General features: G+C 42.3%; 2 protein-coding genes across 2 annotated transcripts in view; both read right to left on the bottom strand.

The window, feature by feature from the left end:
* Nucleotides 1–1,977: 1,977 nt before the first annotated feature.
* Nucleotides 1,978–12,356, bottom strand: ddx43 (DEAD (Asp-Glu-Ala-Asp) box polypeptide 43; the record flags this gene model as incomplete). The annotated part of the gene is made up of 16 exons (XM_084458879.1): nt 1,978–2,151; nt 2,318–2,405; nt 3,026–3,164; nt 3,258–3,367; nt 4,319–4,446; nt 4,642–4,729; nt 5,923–6,023; nt 6,108–6,249; nt 6,672–6,773; nt 7,025–7,143; nt 7,819–7,978; nt 9,980–10,061; nt 10,709–10,873; nt 11,087–11,204; nt 11,842–11,897; nt 12,020–12,356. 16 exons carry the CDS (start codon nt 12,354–12,356, stop codon nt 1,978–1,980), a joined length of 2,109 nt encoding a protein of 702 aa, XP_084315005.1.
* A 5,077-nt stretch (nt 12,357–17,433) lies between these two features.
* The window catches only part of kcnq5a (potassium voltage-gated channel, KQT-like subfamily, member 5a), a gene marked incomplete at both ends in the record, with an annotated part of 62,881 nt that continues 62,386 nt past the window's right edge, over nt 17,434–17,928 (bottom strand). The window contains one exon of the mRNA XM_084458878.1: nt 17,434–17,928. This exon is cut by the window's right edge and continues 618 nt beyond it. Coding sequence (XP_084315004.1) covers nt 17,434–17,928 — 495 coding nt within the window.

The raw sequence follows: 17,928 nt of genomic DNA, 5'->3' as shown, positions 1-17,928 counted from the left end.
GATTACCAGCTGCTGTCAAGAGATTTTATTGTATTGTAATCTTTTGATTATTGTATGCAAGATTTTAAACATATTGCTCTATTGCTATGATACTGTACATTGTGAGGGATTAGTGATAGAGCTCCTCTGTCAAACTGTGTCTTTGTAGACTGCCGTTTGGTTATGCTATATAATTTATATTAGGCCTAATACTTTGCTAATAATACATATTGCTTTTAACACAAAACGTAGGCCTATAGCTCATAAAAAAAAGCATAGTCCATTCTACTCTTCAAATCCAGAGCGTAGAGCTTCCTTGCTTGTCTGTTCCACATATTAAGTTTCAAACCCTTTAATGAAATGTAATGTTCTCTTTGGCCATCTGTATTTTTTTGTCCATTATAATCATATGGCTATTGAAATGTTTCATTTATTTATGTATTTATTTGAAGGGAGTGTATCTCAATAAATGATCTAAAAATGTGTAGCGCCCACTTTGCTTTTGTGGTGACTGTTTGGTGACTATGCATCACAAGCAAAAGCACTTTGGCCCACTTTTACTAAAATTATGTCTTTTGCCCTGTTACTGTAGTACCTATTACACATACAAAACAATACCCTTTAGAGACAATGGAAATAGAAGTGAAGTTTAACAAAACTACACAACGGATCTATTTATAAGAGCACAGCTGTTTGACGTCAGGCAGTGTGGGAGGGCGGGGTGGGAGTAGGACTGTGGACTAAGTTTCGTTTTCCTAGTAAATAGATAGCAAAATGGTGCCTACCTCCGAGATCCAAAGTAAACGGGTACGGGCAGCCAGTAGTGTGGGAGGTGCTTGAAGGAAGAGGTGAAATGCATGTCCTTATATGGGTGTAGGCTCACACAGGGCAGTCTACTTTATCTCAGTATGAAATAAAAACCTATATATCAGGGCGCTTGTGTCGCAAGTAATTTGCAGACAGTAAGAGACCTGGGGAGGAGGAAATCAATAGCAGACCTCCTACCCATAAAGACAAGATGCTTAGTTCAGGAAGCCTGATGACAAGGTGGGTCTACTGCTCCATGCTGGTAGTACGAGTGAATGGGTCAAAGTGAGTTGTACAGTAGCTTCCAAGAATATTTGGAGATCTCATTCATGAAGCAGCAGTGAAGGGTATACAAAATAATTAGTTGATATCCCCCAATATCCTCTGCTCATGTACCTGGTTGGTCATGACTGGATTTCTAGCTGGACAGACAGGATATATTCACCTGGACAATCAGATGAAACTCAATTTAGTTTATAGTAGTTATTTTATCAAAGAGCATGTACACATGCAAGTATGTGTGCCTAGTTTCCAAGACTACAAATTGAGTCCAAGAGACATGAGACAACACAAAAAGCGAGAGGGGATTTATTTTCCTATTTAATTCCATGTTTTCTTGAACTGTCTTCTCAAGAGAAGATGTATAAGGTGGCGGAGGAAACAGCAACTCTCCAACAAATTATATATGATCATTTAAACACTGAAAACGTAACAGTTTTCTATAAAAGACAACTAATATGAGAATTTGCATCACACACAAACTCAAAACCAAACCATTTTTCTATAAAATACAGTACAACCAAGATAAAAAGATGTGCAACACAAAACATAACGTCAGAGCTTCAAACACCAGCTTCCAGAAGTAGCTTCTTCCTTTGACAGGATGAAATTCATATTAGAAATGCTTTTCCCCTCTTCTGAATCACAACATTTTAGTTACATTAGCCGTGCTCTGTGAATTACACAGCGTGCAGTTTTGCAGCAGTCACAAAATGAATATTTCAATATATCATCCTGACTAAAGGTTGTATGGTAAAGTCAAAATTCACAATAGGTGTGGATATATACTGAGTATGTAAATGAAATCATTTTTTCCCCTATTTTTAATAAATTTTCAAATATCAGTAAGTAAAAACAGTGAAGGGGTCTGAATACTACTGAATGCACTGTTTGTGTACCTGTCTGGCATAGTTAGAACCTCCAGTTAGACTCTCCTCGGTCTCTCCCTCCTCTGCCACCTCCTCCTCTGCCACCTCCTCCTCTGCCACCTCCTCCTCCTCCCCCGTACATCTCTCTTTCGCTGTCCTTCTCCCTCTTGTGTTTATTGTACCTCTCCGCCATGAGTATCAGGTCTGATGGAACCTCCTGAACAAACACAGAGCATATGCAAACACAGAGCATATGCAAACACAGAGCATATGCAAACACAGAGCATATGCAAACACAGAGCATATGGAGATACACACATGAGTGTTATCTGACAGAAGCTGAAGTGTGTGTGTGTGTGTGTGTGTACATGCAGGCTTCTTACCTGGCCGGCTCGCTCCAGGATGGCTATCAGCTCAGAGGCCATCCTCCAGTCTCCTCTCGTTATCAGGGTGATGGAAGCCCCGGAGCGCCTAGCGGTAATTCAAATGAAACCTTCAATAACTAAAAAGTGTGCATGCGCACACGCACATACATAGATCCACACAGGAAATACCTGTAGAGTACAGTAGGAGGATGGAGGGTGACACTTCAGTCCTTACTACTTGTAACAAGGATACTATTCTAACAAGTAGAATACTGTCATACAATCTTGGTGGAATTAGGTAGGGAATAGACCAGAGAATGCAACCCTATAACTACTGCAGTCTTACGGGAGGCTGCTAAATATTTCATACATAAGCCTAGTATTTTGGGTGAATATGACGTCTATCCTCCATTTTTTCTTTATCTGTGTCCCTGTGCAGAGGTAACCTGACGTGCGCAAGATGGTTTGTTTCACACAGAGTGAAACGTGAGCTCACGAGATCAGGATAGTCTCATGAGGCTAGCGCAGAAGAAAAAAAAAAAACTATAACTAAGCATTTAAAAAAAAAATAAAAAAAAATAAACAACTTGCAAACCTGCTTTAAAAACGAATCAAAACTAAACTGAAATTGAAAAAAAGTTAACAAAATAAAAATAAAAACTAATGAAAAAAGCTAAACTATTATAAACTTGACACACACAAGACACACACACACAGGTTGCTTACCCGGCACGCCCCGTGCGCCCCACGCGGTGCACATACTCCTCGATGTTTCGTGGGAAGTCGTAGTTGAAGACATGGGTGATGTCAGTGACATCCAGACCCCGGGACGCCAGGTCTGTGGCCACCAGGATACGGACCCGGCCTGGAGGCACAAACACGTTTGATCACTAGTCTGCAGTCAACGTCAATGTCACAACACACAGTCAACGTCGCCACACACAGACGCTGTACATACTTTCTTTGAAATCCTTCAGGGCCTCCTCGCGGTCACACTGTTCCCTGTCACCATGGAGACTCTGCACGGCTAAGCCCCGCAGACACAGATCACTGGAGAGGTCGTCAGCCCTGCCATTTGACACACACGCGCGCGCACACACACGCACGCACACACACCTACTTAAACCTTTGAACCGTCTATCCAGTTTATGCTTTTGTTTGGTTTCTTTGGTTTGTTTGAAATACTAACGTGACAAAGCAAACAAAATGCAAACGAACACGGGTACTAGGATGTGGCAGAGCAGACGGGAACAATGCACCTGGAATTTTAAACCAATTTAGGAAATCCCCTCTCCTTACATGACATGTAATTTAGAAGACGCTTTTATCCAAAGCGACTAACAACCATCTGAACATTACCTCACCAATGAGTCAGTCTGACACAGAACCATGATAGAGCCCTGTCTGTTCTTTTGATTATGAATTGCATTTGTGTCAATTAACAAGCTGTTTCACAATATTACTGCAAGTGCCAGGAGTACATGCAATAGAAAGTTTGTGGAAATACAAGTGTAAAATGTGCACGCATCTGGCTGCAAAAAAAAAGAGGAAAAAAAACCAAAAGATTGTGACACAACGTTTGATAGCTAGGTAGGTTAGCAAAGTGTCAGGCAACGTTAGCTTACTACGCCAGTTAATGTGATTTTCAGTTTGACAAAGATTAGTTACTGTCTTTTTAGCGGCAGGAGAGGAGGGAGATGGGTGAATTAGCCAGTCATTTTGCTAGCGCAACAGCCAACACCAGTTGCAGTTGTGCTATTCAATCAAAGTCCATCATGATGTAGGCCTATTCATTCAATCATAGAAATTCATGCTGTTTCAGATGCGGTGTTTATTTTTGTATGATAGAGAATACTGCATTTCTAATGGTCGGAAATGCAGGTTTGCATCAGATTACCCTTCTCAACCTCCCTCCCCCCCTCCCCCAATGATACATACAAAAGTAAACAAAAGTATTTCAAATTGTATTCCAGGATGCAGTGCAATCACAGTTTATGCCAAGACGATCCCCTGACTTACGTAAGCTTCTTGCCCACAAAGATGAGCACTTTATCCTCGGGCTCCATTTTGTGGATGAAGTCAAAGACATAAGCCTTCTTCTCATCATCCTGGACAAACAGAACCGTCTGCTGGACTGTGTTCACGGCCTAGAGGGAGAGAGAGAGTCTGCAGTGTCACTTTGTGGAGTCCAAGGTGAGTGACTGTGAATGACTGACTGAAAGACAGTGACTAACTGACATGACAGAGTTATTGTGTAGATGACAGTTGTATTGTGAGTAGATGAAACGGAGTTGAGAGTATTGTGTGTGTGTGTGGTAAAGAGCACGTTTGGTACCACTCACAGCCAAGTCCAGCGTCCCCACATACACCATCATGGGGTCCTTGAGGTACGATTTGGCCAACCGCCTCACTCCCGTGGGCCAGGTGGCGCTGAAACAGCCAATCAGAGAGGAGAGAAGACATGGTGGACAAGGGCACCAGGTCGACACAACAGCCCTCATTCATCAAAGGAGTGCAGATCCGAGTGCAGAAATGACGGTATGACAGCGTCCATGTGTTATCTATCAAACATCTGGATGCCCCCAATCCTGTCAGAACGACCGGGCGGCGCGGACGCGCTCCTCATTTACATATCACGCCCCTACATATTCTGGCCTTGCCTCTGTCATTTACGCCATGGAGATACAAAAAATGGCCACAACGAGAAATTTCTTAGACTCTCGTCCAATAACTTCACTCGCCATTGGAAACATCCCGAAAAACCATCTCGCATTTTACAATTTTATTTTAAAGGGTAGTTCACACATGTACATTTGCACAATCAGACTGGGCAGCCTCCTTGTTTAATTGTGTAGGATTTTCAAAAATCATTGCACATTGCTGTCAATTTGAGTATTTATAATAATAATAATAACAACAACAACCTTCCATAAAGAAAAATGTATTAACAAATTACAAAGTAACAAATCTCAATTTAGAGAACCCCTGTGTGAATATAAAATATCCTATTTCAACCAGTAGGCCTATAGAAACTGGTGCGCGTCAGGCTAATAGCCTACCTCGCTCGCCCACACCTCTCACCTCGGCTGAATGATAGGACACGCTAACTTCTAGAGCATTGCATTACCCATGACTGTCAAAGCTCTCATTTAAAAAGCCTACCCACTGCTTTTCATTTGATAATTTTGATTGCTAGTAATTGTCACCTGTACATTGCCAGATTGGTGTAACATTAATTTCGCTTTCATTTTAAGATTTGTAAGGTTGCATAGTCTAAACAGGCTCAACATGAAAGCGAAATGACTCAACACCAAAAAACTGTTTGCCCAGTTAACGTTACTTGCAAACCCATTCATGTTCAGGATATGACACATAGAAGAGGCATTTACAAAATGTATTTTGCCGTAGGGTAGGCTACATATTTTGAAGTGATGAATAGGCCTGTGGCTGCGCTTAGATGCCAGTCAGAATCAGTCTCATTACAATTCTCAAACTTGCGTACCCGAGCTGACCGTGAAATGACCATACGCCCAGTTTTCTGACATATGATCGCTTAGTAAATGAGGGCCAACATGACCACACACCTATGGTGCTACTCTTGTAGTAAACTCATAGTGCTCTACCTAGTCATGAGAGTCTGTCTGTCTGGACGGACGTCCAGCAGAATCTTCATGATCTGAGGCTCAAAGCCCATGTCCAGCATCCGGTCTGCCTCATCCAGCACCTGTGAGAGGGGAAGTTGAACATCTACAAAACACACACACACGTATATTTCTAAACACACGCACGCGCGTATGACACGGCTCACCAGGTAGGTGATGGAGCGCAGGTTGATGAGGTCATTCATCTGCAGATCGTTGAGTCTGCCTGGCGTGGCGATGACTATGTCCACTCCGCTGGACACCAGTCTGATCTGGGCCCTACGGTCCCCACCTCCATAGATACAGATGCTGAGGGAGGGAAAGGGGGGGGTGGAGAAAGAAAGATGAGACAATCAAGTAGAGTTACCAGGAGGAGGACCTGTGTGAGATGGTGTAGGCGTTGTACTGTGTACGTGTGTGTGTGTGAGATGGTGTAGGTGTTGTACTGTGTACGAGATGGTGTAGGCGTTGTACTGTGTACGTGTGTGTGTGTGAGATGGTGTAGGCGTTGTACTGTGTACGTGTGTGTGTGTGAGATGGTGTAGGTGTTGTACTGTGTACGTGTGTGTGTGAGATGGTGTAGGCGTTGTACTGTGTACGTGTGTGTGTGTGAGATGGTGTAGGCGTTGTACTGTGTACGTGTGTGTGTGTGAGATGGTGTAGGCGTTGTACTGTGTACGTGTGTGTACGTATGTGTGTGTGAGATGGTGTAGGCGTTGTACTGCGGGTACCTCTTGAAGCCCTTGTAGCTGTACTTGCCGCACTCGGCCTCGATCTGCAAGGCGAGCTCTCTGGTGGGAGTCAGTACCAGCATGCCTGGGCCATTCCTGGACCTGCAGAGTATACAGACACGCACAGACACGACACGCACAGACACAAGCACGTTTAAACGCCAACTGCCCGACGTTGATACTGGAGACGAATAAGCAAAACACACCAATACTTGCCATGTGAATTTCATAGCTGGGCCCGAGATTAGTCATATAAAAACAGATTAAAATCCATTCCAGTGGATTCTGGTCGGGGCCCTGAAAATGGTGTATGTCTGTGTATTAAGGCCTATGGTGTATGGTCCTGGACTTACGCAGGCTGACCATCCATGTGGATGAAGCCAGGCAGCAGGTAGGCCAGGGTCTTCCCTGTGCCCGTCTGGGCGATCCCAATCAGGTCCTCTCCCTTCAGCACCACGGGCCATGCTTGAGACTGGCACACAACACACTCATCAGCATGGCAGGTTAGAGAGAAGAGGAGAGAGAGGTTGTTGAGAGGAGCGCAAGAGAGGAGAGGAGAAGGAAGGGGACAGGAGAGAGGAACAAGGGAGGAAGAAGGGCGGTCTCCGATCCCACGCTTTGGTTTTGAAATCAGACTCTTTTTTTCACACACCACCACACCAAGAGATCAGTTCCACAGGAAACACTGCCCATGTAGTCATAAGACTTGGAGAGAAAGTCATGAACGTGCAGGAATCCAGAATGTTCTGCAAACCAGTACTGCATTCTCAGTGTTTTTACTGAGTCAGCATGTCAAACCGGAAGAACACAGAACAGAGCGCCTCTCAGAATGCCGCACACATGCTCTGCTCTGCAGGCTTGAAAACAAGTGTCAAAAGGCCAATCTTGCCCATCAAGGTTTCGGTAACCAGGGTCTTTACAAAGATGACGTGAGGAAGTGGGTGATGGCCTGCTGTATCAATGACTCATTTCCCCTGGAGGTGATATGCAACAGAACCATATGCTGCAATTCCAACTGGAATTTTATGGAAAATGGTTCCATATGTCTGTTAAAACAATCAATCCGTCATTAATCAATTTGTTACATCCCTGACAATCTGCAAAAGGTTACACTTTGGTACTGAGGGTAATCGAGTAGCTTTTGTACCTGAATGGGAGTTGGCCTGGAGAAGCCTACACGAACAATATTGTCCATGATCCCGGGATAGTGGAGGAAGGCCTCCTCGAAGGTCCTCACAGGGTTGGGAAACGGACGCTTCTCGCCCTCTTCCTTCAGGTCATCAACAAAGATGTCGTTATTCTCTTTCCTGCAGGGAGGGAAGGACAGCAGATCATTCAGGAACACATGGCTTTTGATTTTGGTAGTTACTATGAAAACCCCAAACCTGCCAGGCAGAGGTCTTTAAAAGAGGGTGGTTGGATATAATTGTGAAGTTTAATACAGACAATATACAGTAATCAAAACCTAACTGCATTTGCTGGCTGTGAATATAGTTAGCACAGTACCGGCCAAAAAGGAATTATGCACAGATGTTGTGAACAGATGTCCAGACAAGTGATCTGGCTTGAGTCTTCAATTATAAAGATTACCAGACCTGGGTCAATAACAGATACAAATCAGTAATTGCTTATGAAAATATTTACCACGTTGCATTTTAGTATTTGCAAATATCCAGCCATCATGATTTGAGCATGCAATTTGTATAATAATTTGTATACTTTCAAATACAATAAGCTCAAATATGTATTCAATAGTTTTTTGCCCCGGGTCTGAACATTAAACAAACTCAAATCAGTCTTGCTTTGCAGCACAGCTGACTCCACTTACAGAGGAGCAATAGAGCAACACTGCCCTCTGTTGGACAGTTTCAAGTAGAAGATGAGCCTGGTTGTTGACTAGCGTTGTTGAGACAAATGAGCCTGCATCCCAATTCTCAACTAGGGATGCACTGATTGCAAAATTCTGGACCGATGCCCAAAATAACAATCAAGCCAATGACCGATTTTGTTTTATTCCCCCCTTTGTGCCAGGGGAACAAAGAAATTAAGTGTTTGGTTCTAAAACACCAATTTTTACATCTGCATAATACAGTAGGTACCTTTATGTAGGTGTGAACTTTTGCTGGCATCATATTTTAAGATTAGCCTTTATCATAAATTTTTGTGCAAAGCAAAACATATCCAGTGTAGCTGGAAAGGAACGTTGTGTGGCAAGCACGTACGTCAATCAATCTAGCCGGCTGAGACAGATAGCCTACTGTACCAATACTGCTTAGAGTTCACAGCGTAGGCTAGATAAAGAAAATACACCAAATAACATGAGTATGGCACAGGCACATAGCCTGTGCGTTGCTCTCTTACATCACAGATCTCCAAATCTGCAGCTGGATTTTGGCCTCTTTCTCAGGCCTTTTCAGGCGTACATTTCTAAATTAAGCCGATTATTCTTTAATATTCATTAGTAACTAAGTAGTAATTAGTTATTCGGCATAAGTTATGTTACGTAATTGAAATGCATCATAATCATCATTATTGTGGGGCTATAATAGGTAATCATCATATAATATAATCATAGAAATAGGTAATAATCAAAATGAAAACAACAACGGGTAATGGCAAATGTGCTGCGCATTGCAAATTCAGAAATGCAACCCAAAGCCTTTGTCGATGTTAAATGAAGAGCAACAAAAGCAACATACCATTACAAAAAAAGATGATGAAAACTATAACATCCTATTTCAACTTGTAAGATTGTAGCCTACTACAGGCTTTTTCTTCATGGGGTTCATCTTGGCTCAATTCTTTTCATGTAGGCTATGAAAGAAAATGGCGCTAATGAAATTGCCTTCCGCAATAACATTAAACACAGTTATGAAAATGAGGATGTTCGACCTGATATCTTAATATAAACCATAAACCATAATTGGGAAACAAAACGCTGACTTTGCAAGCAGGAGAGACAGGCCTGTGTCCTGCACCCGTGTGTGTGACTCGTATGGAGAGAGAGCCCATCACACTCAGGGCTGTAAAATCATGTTCATGTCTAGATAGGCTCCACTGTAGATCGAAGTCAGCCCTAAAAAATAGCCATAATTGGTTTGACAAACATCGGCCACTGCCATCGCTGAATGTCATTTTATTTGCTGACGGGCCAATGCTGATGTTCGGCCGCTGCATGTGTGCATCCCTATTCTCAACACTCCTACTCAAAATGTGAACTTGTCTCAACATGCGCATTGGCATTACATTTATAGCATTTTGGGGTAAGGATGTTTTGCCCCATGAGCATGCCCCTGTCCCTCACTCACCTCCATTCCTTTACTTCCTCTGCACTAAGTGTAGCTACACTGTCTGCCTCAATGTAGAAGTCCTTCTTCATTGGCGGGAGATCTACAGGGGAAGGAAGCAATAGGAAACTAAACCAGAGAACTGAAAATAGAATGCTTTTGAATGTCCATTATTGAAGGGCAAGAGCTTATTCAATATGTTGTTAAAGGAGTAGTAAAGGGAAAATACATGTTTAGCCCTGTTTTAAGGTTACTTATGATCATATACAATGGTTCAGATCAAAACGTTGACAAAACTAGCACTTTGGAGAAAGTCTGATAATTTCTCTACCACCGTTTTGGTCATACAATGGATGTGGGTGGGCACCGTGAAAAATCATTCAAAAAACATGTTAAACTCAATTTCAAAGACAAAGTTTATTCCAGCCTGAACATCGGATCTGCACGATTCATATGAATGAACAAAAAAAAACGCGATTGTAGCCGAAAGGCGACTAGTTTGCAGGTATGCAAGCTAAGCCTTCTCGTCCAACATCATTGTCTGACCTCAAAAATGCTCTTCTGGACGATTGGGCAAAATAGTAAAAAAAAACAAGTAAAAGTAAATTCTAGTGACTCTTATTATGAAGTCTAATCACTTTGTTCTTACATGTATTCAACTGTTTATGCAGTCAGATAGGGAAAAAAGTCATTCAAAAACACAATCTATCATAGACAATGTAAGAGAATCGTTCGAATCATGATATTTACCCTCCCACTTCATCTGCTCGTACTTCAACCGGTTCTCTCTCATTGAGTTCCAGTCGATCATTGTGGGGGGTGTAACATCAGCTGCCTGCAATGCTGACGTCGACCAACAGGAGTCACTCCTGCCTCCCCCGCCACCACCACCTCTTCCTCCACCACCTCCATATCCTCCACCCCGGCCCAGTCCTCCTGAGAAAAAAAAAAAATTAACTTCAGTCAACAGGTGGAAGGCAAGTGAAGCCAACATCTTTGCCCCTACTACAAGACATGAGCCTGGCTCCATAGGGTATCATCAATCCCTAGACCCCTGAGCCCCTTGTGACCTCCAAATGGGGAGATTATCTAGTGGCACTAGCTAGTAACTAGAGGTTTATATTTTACCACTGCGGAAGCCAGGGCCACGGTCTGACACCAGCTCCTCAATCATTTCCCGAGCCTTCTGCTGGACATCGCTGCTCCCAAAGATGACCACTTCCCCCTCATAGTCCCCTTTGTTGATCTATAACAAAACATACACACATGTATGGAGGTTCATGCTTATTGGCCATTGTTTAGCTACAGCCAGCAGCTCTATAGCTCTGTCGGTTGGTTGGTCAGTCAGTCCCATGGATGTATTAATAGAGGTCAGTCCACGAAAATGTCAAAGTGCAATGCTTCTGTTGTTCACACCACAGCTGTTACTAATCCACTAATTAGACAAGTGAGGAGATTAGACAGATATGAAATTTAATAATCCCGGAAGGAGGGAATTTAGCATTTTAGCAGTGGGAAATTACAGCAAAGGCTGGAAATGCCGAATACACAATAGTGAATAAGCATAAAAAATAACAAAGGAACACATACATACATACAGCGTGCAAAATTGCAGATAGGATATGTTTCTATCCTAATGTACTTGGTTGCAGCTATTGCCAATTCGCGCTTGGTGAAAACCTATAGTAAACCAATCAAACTTTGGGGATAATATAATGAGCAGTAAATTCCTTCTTTAGCTAAACATTTGCCTGACCAAATTTAGCCAACATTAGCTTTAACTAACATTACCTGACAAATGGTACCGTTTGACAAACGTTGTGTTAAGTAAAATGGTTCATTTAATTAAGTAGTCATATTAGCCTAGTTAGTTAGCTGCTTGCCTTGATTCTTGCACCCGTGCTTTCTTCAAGTTCACGGATTTTGGCTCCACCGCGCCCTGTGGTTGCATGGGGAGAAACAGATCACTGTCAACGTTAGGCAATGAAAACTAGTGTGTCTTTCTGTTGCGCTAGCGTGCAAGTTTCAATTTCAGATAGCAAAGTTTCACCCAAAACTTACCTATAACCCTGCCGATAAAGGAGTTTTCTACACTAAAAGTCACCGATAGAGAGGAATCCGCCCGGCGAATGCCGCCAGTCTGACCTCCACCATGTCCTCCTCGACAGAAATCACGGTTCCCCCCATCTTGGTCCCTGGAGAACACGCGGTTCCCCCCATCTTGCCTCCAATTTTGAACCTGGGAGCCGTTGCGGTCCGCTGCTCTGTTTCCAAAACCACCGGCATTTCTCAAACCGAAACACACGTTCTCCTTCTCCTTTGACTGGGTTTTGATGACAGGTGCAGACTTCTTGATTGCGACACCGTCTTCGTCGTAGTCATCTTCCCAGTCCGACATTACAAACCAAGGCCCAGACTAACGTTACACGTTATTTTGATATCGAGCTGACGTCAATCAATGTTCTCTCTAACATCCGGTTCCCGAGTTTTTGTTGTTGTTGTTGCCTCCGCAAACTTATGGACGAGCAGTGTTTTTAGTTTAATATAGGCCTACCCTCTTCAAATTTTTTTTTAAACAACTTGGCGGTATACGTTTTCTTTATAGATGTGATTTTGTCATAACCAAATTACCTGTTAAGTTCATATGCGTGTAAAGACAGGTGAGAGAATACTTTTGGCAATATAGTGTATCTGAAACCCTCCTGTTGCCTTGATATTCTGCCTACAGGCTTTTTAAAAAATGTAACTGCATGGCCTCTGATTTACTACAAACGGGCCTACCGGGCCCAGGCCCAGGGGCCCAAGAGCTCAGGGGGCCCTTTCTTGTGGTAGTCAAAGGGCTTAGTCATCCATGTCAATAAGTCACAAGAAAGAAACTATCATGATACTTTTTAAATTAGTGTTTATCTGTAGTACTTTAAAGGGGCTGAGTACTCCATGCAATATGGGACCTTCAACTGTTTTGGGCCCATAGTTGAGAAATCCAAAAAGCAAGTCCTCCCCACTACTGTAGGTCTCTTGAGTCAAAACCGAGCTTGGTAAAGCTGCTTTTATTGTGAGATTTCTCTAATTATCTTCAAATTGGATTTGGATGCCGTCTCATTAGGGGAAATTTAAAGGATTTATGTCACAGCAGGATTTGGAAAATCTTGTCCATGCGTTTATCTTCAGTAGACTCGACTACTGTAACGGTGTGTTTACAGGTCTCTCTAAAAAATCGATCAGACAGCTGCAGCTGATTCAGAACGCTGCTGCTCGAGTCCTCAGTAAGACTAAGAAAGTGGATCACATCACTCCAGTTCTGAGGACTTTACACTGGCTTCCTGTCTGTCAAATAATTTACTTAAAAATACTGCTGTTGGTATATAAAGCACTGAATGGTTTAGGGCCAAAATATATTTCTGATCTGCTGCTACGTTATGAACCATCCAGACCTCTCAGGTCGTCTGGCACAGGCCTGCTTTCTGTCCCCAGAGTTAAAACAAAACATAAGGAAGCAGCATTCAGTTTTTATGCTCCACATATCTGGAACAAACTTCCAGAAAACCGCAGGTCTGCTGCAACTCTCAGTTCTTTTACATCAAGACTGGAGACTTAATAAAAAAACACTGCTTTTTATTAAATCAAATAATTATTCATTCATACACTGCACTGTAACTTTTATTCCTGTATTTTATTTTTCCTGCATTTTGTTTTAAATGTCATTTTTTTGCATTTTGTTTTATATGACCTTGTATGTTTCTTGCACATTGTCTTGATGCTTTTAATGTCCCATGTAAAGCACTTAAAATTGCTTTGTTGCTGATCATCTGCTATACAAATAAACTTGACTTAAAAGTCTGGTACTGGCCTACAGGGCAATGAAAGGAACAGCTCCCTCCTACAGTACCTCCAGGCCATGGTCAAACCCTACACCCCATCCAGACCACTACGCTCTGCTACCTCAGGGCGACTGGTCGCCTCATCACTCCGAGGCCCCTGCAGTCGATCAACACGGTCACGGCTCTTCTCTGTCCTGGCCCTGGAGTGGTGGAATGAACTACCCACTGATGACACTTCCCATCTTTTGCTGCAGGTTCAAAACTCACCTCTTCAAGAAGGACTACCAGGATCCTCCCTGTTAAGGACCTATTGTGTTTTTAGTTTGCTATTCTTCACTTTGCCTTCAGCACTACATTATGTCACTTGTTTTAGAAAGGAGATGCATTAAATGCAAGTCGCGGATAGTGGATAAAAGTGTCAGCTAAATGACTGTAATGTATTCAATTTTGTCTTTAAACATGTTTTATGTTCTTTCATATATTTACAGTAATAGTGTATTTTTTTGTAGTTTGTAAATTACAGTTTAATTAATGTGTCAATCTATTATTGTGGTTTTTCTCATCTATTATTGTGGTTTTATTGTACCCTATGCCTACTAAATGCACTCTGATATCCTAGGGAGAAAGACAGGGAGAGAGAGAGAGAGAGAGAGAGAGACTTTGCTGCTTTCTTATCAATCACTGTCTGATTATTTTATCCACTTACACATTTAACAACTGCACATGCTGATCTCACAGGTGTCAGTGCATCACTCGTTAGTATCGCTTCCTCCTGCAACTTGCCCACACAGGGATCATACCCAGGTGTTCACACATGACCACCTCTCCTAAATACCCCTGCCAGTTATGCCACGAAAAAGCGTATTCTTCAATGGTGCGAGTAGGCAATATTTAGACTGAGGAGTGAGTTTAACCATTTCTACTTGGTAACACTAACAAAATGTATTCATGGGTGGAGACTGTGCTCTCTAAGCAGCCTTTCTAGTTTAAATATATTTTCTGTCTGCCACATTTAACATCAAGACAGGTATGAAAAGACACCCTCTGGCAGCTTTTTGGAAAACCTTCACCAAACGGCTAACATCATTAAAGACACAAGACAAAATACAGTTTCATCTTTTGCAGTTTATTGATGTTAATAAAACTATTTTTGCATTTGACATCCGCAGAATGATGTATCTCTGTTATGTGCACTTTAATAAATTAATTTGAAAGTAATAAGACTGTTAACATTATCAAGCATTTAAGGCGAGTTGTGTGTAATAAATTACTATTGGAGTGGTAGAGAATAAACAACTGTAGCATTAGTTTGTGATACTGTAACTGAAAACCAGGCCTAGGCCTACTCCAACTGGAGTCCTGGATCTAGTAACTATACAAAAGCAGCCCAGTGAGAATATGAAATATAAAGCAGTTGAAATGCAAGAAAGGCACCATTAAGAAATTTGCAGAAATAGAAATTAAAATTGACCATTAAAAATGTATATGAAGGAAGTAAATTTGACACAACTTGGGCAGACCAACTAATACAGGGTAGGCCTACTGTACTTCCTCAGAGGATGAGCCCAAAATATATTAAATATTCAGTCCTGCCTTAAATGTAGTTAACTGCTGTGTTAGTTCCTCTCTGCAGCACAGGTTCTTGCTTATGTATGTATATACGAGACATGTTTCATATGAGAAAAAAAACACCAGTCACATTTTCAGGTTCATCAACGTCTTAAAAATTGTGCTTTCAAGTTGTTACACGTACCCATACTGCTCCTACACAGGCCTTTACCATACAAAATCCATCAACTGTAGCCTACAGTACCACAGCTACAGTATGTAGATTTTGCAGGTCACATATTATCATAAATGATATACATGTTACATTCTACAGAATATTAATCAGCTAATCAAATGCATTTATGTACCATTCAAAAAAAATCAAATACAAATAAAGTGTTAAATGGAGCTGTCATCATGAGCGAGTCTGAAGACAATTAAGACTGCTGTATCCGTCCCTCCTTCAGAAGCAACAAGGTGCAACAATAGAAAAACAAGATGGCTGACTGATGGCAGTTTTTGTGCATATTTCTCAGTCAAGAGCAGTGGACCGTGTTCAGGTCAGGTGGCATTATAATGGTGCTTCTTCTCCTAAGGCAGGGGGACAGGGAAACACAAGACTGAAATCACATTCAGCAATTGCTGACAGCAGACTTGACAGAAGCATACAGTATTTGCCCTTTGTTTTCAATATGGCAGACTGATGACTATGAGATTTGTGATGATGATGGTAATGATTGGACAACAGATGAAGTAGGCCCACTAGTGACTTCCTATACTGTTGGTAAAGAGGAAGAGTACCGTTGTCGCCCATTCAAAGAGCCAGAGGGGACGATCAAAGGGCCTAAATGTGGATCAAATAATTTGCTTTAGGCTGACATGTTGGAAGAGTTTGAACCTTTGGAGTGGTTCTGGTTCCATTTTAGCATGCAATCTCAATCAAGCGCATCTTGAGAATTTGAAATTATTTCAGATCCCATCTGATCCAGATCTGTTGATAAATATCTACCATTGATCATAGCTACTGGCCATTTGAAAAAATACTTTCAAATTCTGAACTACTTCAAAGGTTCTTAAAGAGGTATGCACTTCACAATCAGTTATGTGGCAGTTCATTACAAGAGGGAGATCTTCCACTCTGAGAAAAGCTACATGCCAAGAGGGATTTGGACTCCTGCTTGTAAGAGGATATCATACCTTCTTATTTTACCTATACAGTTTATCAGTCATTCATTATCTTATACACAAGCCATAACTGTGTTTATCTTTATTAGTCCTTATTAACTAAAATCAATATCGGCAATAGCCGATTTGAGCACCCAATCAACCTATTGGATTTGTCATTGAATGGCCTCACAAGATTATACAACATATATATTAGAAAAATCATTTAGTTCTTTAGTTAATGGGACTTGTTATCTGCTATCTTGTCAGTTATACTGTAGTCAGATTACTGGGCGTGCCAAGTCATGACTTCTCTAGATCCCCACCCATAAGTTTGGAGGACGACCTCAACATGCAGGGAACCGTGGGCTATCAGAGATGCTATACTTTCCTTCTAAAGTATTTTTGGGGTTCATGTTTTGGCCTGAAGCAAGCCAATATGTCTCTGTGTTGTCACCAGGGCTTGTGTGAGTGACTGGGACGTTCGAGTGCTCTCGAGTCTTGACCCAAAGTGCTCTTTACATTTACTGTAGGCATGCAGTGTTTCATGCACGGTCGAGAGCTCACAAAGTACTGTCTCTTTCTTTACTATTCAGTTTTGTTCTCTCTGCTCTTTCTCCTCTGCACTTTTCCCAGCAAACTAGTTTCTCTATTTGTTCCTTTATTTAGAACATAACTCCATGCAATGATATGTAATGCATCAGAGAATAAAGTTAACATGACATTATTTGCTGACTGAATAGGGACTCCGTTTTGTCCAATCAGCCAATGTGTAGTAGTATACTGTAGTTGATAATAATGTGTTCAATGTGTGTGTGTGTGTGTGTGTGTGTGTGTGTGTGTATGTGCATAGTGTGTGTGTGTGTGTGTGTGTGTGTCTAGGTCTGTGTGTCTGTTAAGTGGCACTGTAGATATCTATTCACTTTGGGATATTGGTGTAGGTTATTTTAGCCTTATGTGAGGGGGCTGGTTCAGTGACTCTGCACTGCCTGTGGCGGGAGTCTGAGGGTCCACAGAAGACCCCTCCTCTTCAGTCTGAAGGAGGTCCAAGGAGCCAGTGATGCCCGATTTGGGATGGCACAGGAAGTCAGTATCCTGGGACAGGAAGTCAAAGCACTCCTCCTCAGGCTCAAGCTCGCTGTCGCCGATAAAGAGTTCCGTCTCACCCCAGGCATTACCAGTGACGACAGGGTGGCAGTTGCCATGGGAACTGTCTCTGTTACTGTTATTGAGCAATGAGGACAGACTAGAGGAGCGGTCTACTAGGGGCTGGGTGAGGTTGAGCGCAGAGTGGGATTTCTCAAGGCCTGCTCCCTGGTCCGAGGGCCTCCCATCTGGGCCAGAGGAGAGCAGCAGCAGGGGGTCCACCTCCAGGCTCATATGCCTCCTCCAGGACTCCTCTTCTCTCAGGCCAGGCTTCCCCTTCAGCTCCACCCT

This window comes from Borostomias antarcticus, assembly GCF_949987555.1.
Source record: "Borostomias antarcticus genome assembly, chromosome: 25".
NCBI classification, from domain to species: domain Eukaryota; kingdom Metazoa; phylum Chordata; class Actinopteri; order Stomiiformes; family Stomiidae; genus Borostomias; species Borostomias antarcticus.
The sequence above is the reverse complement of the archived record's forward strand: the minus strand, read 5'-3'. Positions and strand labels throughout refer to the sequence as shown.